The following is a 3918-nucleotide window of genomic DNA, read 5'->3' as shown; positions in this document are numbered from 1 at the left end:
CAAGGGACGATAATTCGAAGTTTTTTCACAGTTATGCCAAAGGTCGAAAGGTGTCCAACACCATTTGGAAACTCCCCACTCCTGAGGGAGACATGGCTGACTCCTTTAATAAGCTTGCCCACCTTGGCATCACTCATTTCAGAGATCTCTACAAATGCCCCCGTGAAACAAATCTTCCTGAAATTATCAATATAGCGAGACATTTTCCGAGATTTGTTGATGAGGATGATGCTGAAGAGCTTAATGCTCCAGTTACTTCTGGGGAGCTAGAAGGTATTTTAAAATGGTTCAAAAAAGATAAGAGTCCAGGCCCGGATGGATGGACCATTGAATTCTATCTGGAATTTTACGAAATCCTGGGGCAGGATCTTCTGAATGTCGTGGAGGAGAGCAGAACTACGGGATCCATCTACCATGCCATCAACTCGACCTTCATAGCTCTCATCCCAAAATCTGACTCCCCTTCTTCTTTTGATGATTATAGACCTATCTCTTTGTGCAACTGTCTATACAAGATCATTTCCAAGACCATTGCCAACCGTCTCAGACCGATTCTCTCCAGACATATTGCCCCTCAACAATTTGCTTTCCTCGAATCCAGACAGATTCATGAAGCCATTGGTTCGGCTCAAGAAGCCATCCATTCTATCTGGTCCAAGCATCTCAAGAGCATCATTCTCAAGATTGACTTATCCAAAGCTTTTGATCGTGTCAGTTGGCTCTATATCAAAATGCTTCTTATTCATCTGGGTTTCCCTCACATATACATCACTTGGATTATGGCCTGTATTACATCTCCTTCCTTCAGTATTCTCATCAATGGCTCGGCCTCACCCTTTTTTCACTCTGAAAGGGGTCTGAGGCAAGGATGCCCACTGTCTCCTCTTCTCTTCCTGATAGTCATGGAAGGTCTTAGTCGGCTCATAGCCTCTGCAAAAAGGAATGGCGATATCGGTGGTCTCCGGATCTCAGATGATTGCTCTCTCACTCATCTTCTATTTGTGGACGATGTACTCATTCTGTTGGATGGTAGCATACGGGATACCAGAACATTTTCCAAGATTCTTCATCTCTTTTCCTTCGCTACAGGTATGCTTGCAAATCATACTAAATCCACTATCACTTTCACTCGTACATCGGTTCAGGAATCACATTTTGCACAGCAGGCTTTTCCCTACAGCATTCACCCCCTGGATAGGGGCCTAAAATATCTGGGGTACTGGCTAAAACCTACTTGCCAAAGAATTGTTGATTGGGTTTGGCTGGTTACAAAGTTGGAGAAGAGACTCACTATATGGAGCTTCAGATACTTATCAAGGGCAGGCAGACTGGTGCTTATCAAATCTGTCTTGGAGGCCACTCCGGTCTTCTGGATGGCACTTGCATGGATTCCGCGGAACATTCTAGGGCGTTTAAAACAACTCTGTAACAGATACCTCTGGAATGGCAATCAGGAAAAAAGGTTATTTGCCTAGATAAGCTGGCAAAAGATAGCCCTACCAAGGAAATGGGGCAGATGGGGGCTCAAGGACCTTCCCCTCTTCGCCCAAGCACTTGCTGCAAAAATGGGTTGGTCACTGATGACAAGTCAGAATCTTTGGGCACAAATATCATACCATAAATACATTTGGCCTCAGAGCTTATTGGACTGGATCAGACTACCATCATGGCAGGTATCGGGATGCTCTTCGGTATGGAAGGCACTGCTCCATTCCCTTCCCCTCATTCGAGACAATTTGGTTTGGAGAATCAATGATGGAATGATGGGAAGGATTGGACAAGATCCGTGGATAGGAAGTGGAGGAAGACACATACTTAGTAGAGATCTTATCAGGCACCTTCATGCACGAGAGATCAAGGTTTTTTCACACATCGTCGATCAACAGAACACGGATATCTTCTCACAGGCATGGAAGTCGGCCCTACAACTTGATCTCCCCCCACAATGGCATCAGGAGTGGCTAGAATATACCTCAGCATTAACTGAATCGCATATCCGCATCAAACAGGGGCCTGATGAACTAATTTGGTGTTTGGCAGATAATGGTACATACACACCAAAGCCTGGATACTGTTCCCTCATTCAGCATAAAAAACCGGCCTTGACATTGCACTGGTGGCGAGATATTTGGAAGCTTACTGCACCCCCACGTACCAGACTTTTTTTCTGGTGTGTTCTTAAGGATATTGTTCCCACAGGAGAGCATTTAACCCATAGAGTGATTTATGGGCCATCTTGGTGTATACTATGCAAAGATGCATCGGAATCAACTGTACACCTCTTCCTACATTGCACAGCAACCCGCACTCTCTAGCAAAACATCTCCATATCTATTGGTTTTGTTGGGTCTTGGGCCGGTGAGGATATACAAAGTGCATGGGAAGATTGGAATCGTAGACATCCGGGATCAAAATTACTGAACCTTCCCGTAGTGGTCATTTGGCATATACGGAAGGCCCGAAACAGATATATCTTTGATAACTTGGCTGTGTGTTGGCAGCGAACGGAAGTCGGCATTATCTTCGCATACCTTGAACTGCCCGACCCTAATCCCCCTGGGGAGAGGCACATACAACCACCCCCCATCATTGACAAATCAGTACCTTGGGCCTTCTTCAATGGGGCCGCGAACCAAAATGGTTGTGGGGGTGGTTTCGTTCTCCATATCAATGAACACCACAGTTACAAAGTAAAACTGGGGCTCGGTGTGGGCTCTAACAATTTTGCAGAACTCATGACCCTACGACACTTATTACATTTCTCTCTGGGACATCAGTGTTTAAATCTTAAAATATTTTGGGATTCAAAGATTGTTGTAAACTGGTTCAATCTTTCTACAATATGTCACATTCACACACTCAGCAACATATTGTATGAAACACATACTTTCAAGGCAGCTTTTAACCATATATCTTGTATCCACATATACAGGGAATATAACTGCAGCGCTGATCAATTATCCAAGGAGGTCGCGCTACTTCCCAGAGGAGAATGGTTAATATTGGAGCAGCGAGGGACTGAGGAATACCGCTATTACCACAGGCCGTATATAGATCAGCGATATCAGAGGGACAATAGTCCCTGACCATAGCTAATGATTAAATGTTCAAGATCTGAAAATTTTTGTAAATCTTTTTTATATATATAGAAAGATACATTGATAATGGACCCTGTGTGGTCATGTACAGGCGACTATTAACTAGACTGTTAAACTGGCAAGACAAACAACTTTTTTGTTTAAACAGCCTGATCACCCTGCGTGGTGGATTTTGATTGACGGCACTGATACCGCATATGCTACTGCATTTATAATATGTAATTTTCTCTATCTTAATGAAAATTACGGATTTTTCCAGAGGAAAAAAAAAACGTATTGTAACATTGAAAGGAATATGATGAAAAATCAATCTAGTAGTCCCATTTTTGGGATCCAGGGGAAAATCTCTGTGTATATTCATTTTATGTTCTTGCCATTGTTTCTTTTTCTATTTTAAGAATTTGTTTGCATATAATTTCTATATAGGATTAGAACCTACATTTGGTATCAAAGCTATTTCAATTTTAGGGGATGCCTTTGATGCTAAGGGGTTTTTCTCAGGCCTCTGGTAGACCTTGTTCAGTGGGAGATCTACGGGATCGATTCTTGCGATGAAAGAAGATAGTGTACAATGGAAAGATAGAGATAGAGAAATTTAATGGTAAGAGATTTGAGTTGTGGAAGCTCAATATGGAAGATATGTTTGTCGAACGAGATCAGTGCATTGTTGTAGATCCAGGCATGGCACCAACAAGAATGTTGGTAGAGCACTGGGTGAAGTTAGATCGAAAGAATCAAGAGTAATAAATTGTTACACCCATGTTATGATATGGAGATGTGGGTTTTGCCATTTGAAGGTGAGGAGTTCCAAGAAGGTGAA

At 42.8% G+C, this 3918-nt stretch overlaps 1 protein-coding gene across 1 annotated transcript; it reads left to right on the top strand.

Moving 5' to 3' along the window:
• The first annotated feature begins 902 nt into the window (after window positions 1-902).
• LOC149185539 (uncharacterized) lies at window positions 903-1475 on the top strand. Its single transcript, XM_089409075.1, has one exon. The coding sequence runs from the start codon at window positions 903-905 to the stop codon at window positions 1473-1475; it is 573 nt and encodes a 190-aa protein (XP_089265201.1).
• The last annotated feature ends 2443 nt before the right edge of the window (window positions 1476-3918 follow it).

The sequence above is a fragment of the Pinus tabuliformis genome, chromosome 3_1, assembly GCF_031772625.1.
Source record: "Pinus tabuliformis cultivar Carrire ecotype Pingquan chromosome 3_1, CPIR1, whole genome shotgun sequence".
NCBI classification, from domain to species: Eukaryota; Viridiplantae; Streptophyta; class Pinopsida; order Pinales; family Pinaceae; genus Pinus; species Pinus tabuliformis.
Note: the sequence above shows the minus strand (reverse complement) of the source record. Positions and strands in the feature narration are given on the sequence as shown.

Bases quoted from the DNA above. Each gene is read 5' to 3' on its own strand.
- LOC149185539 (XM_089409075.1), top strand. From the start codon at position 903: ATGGAAGGTCTTAGTCGGCTCATAGCCTCTGCAAAAAGGAATGGCGAT.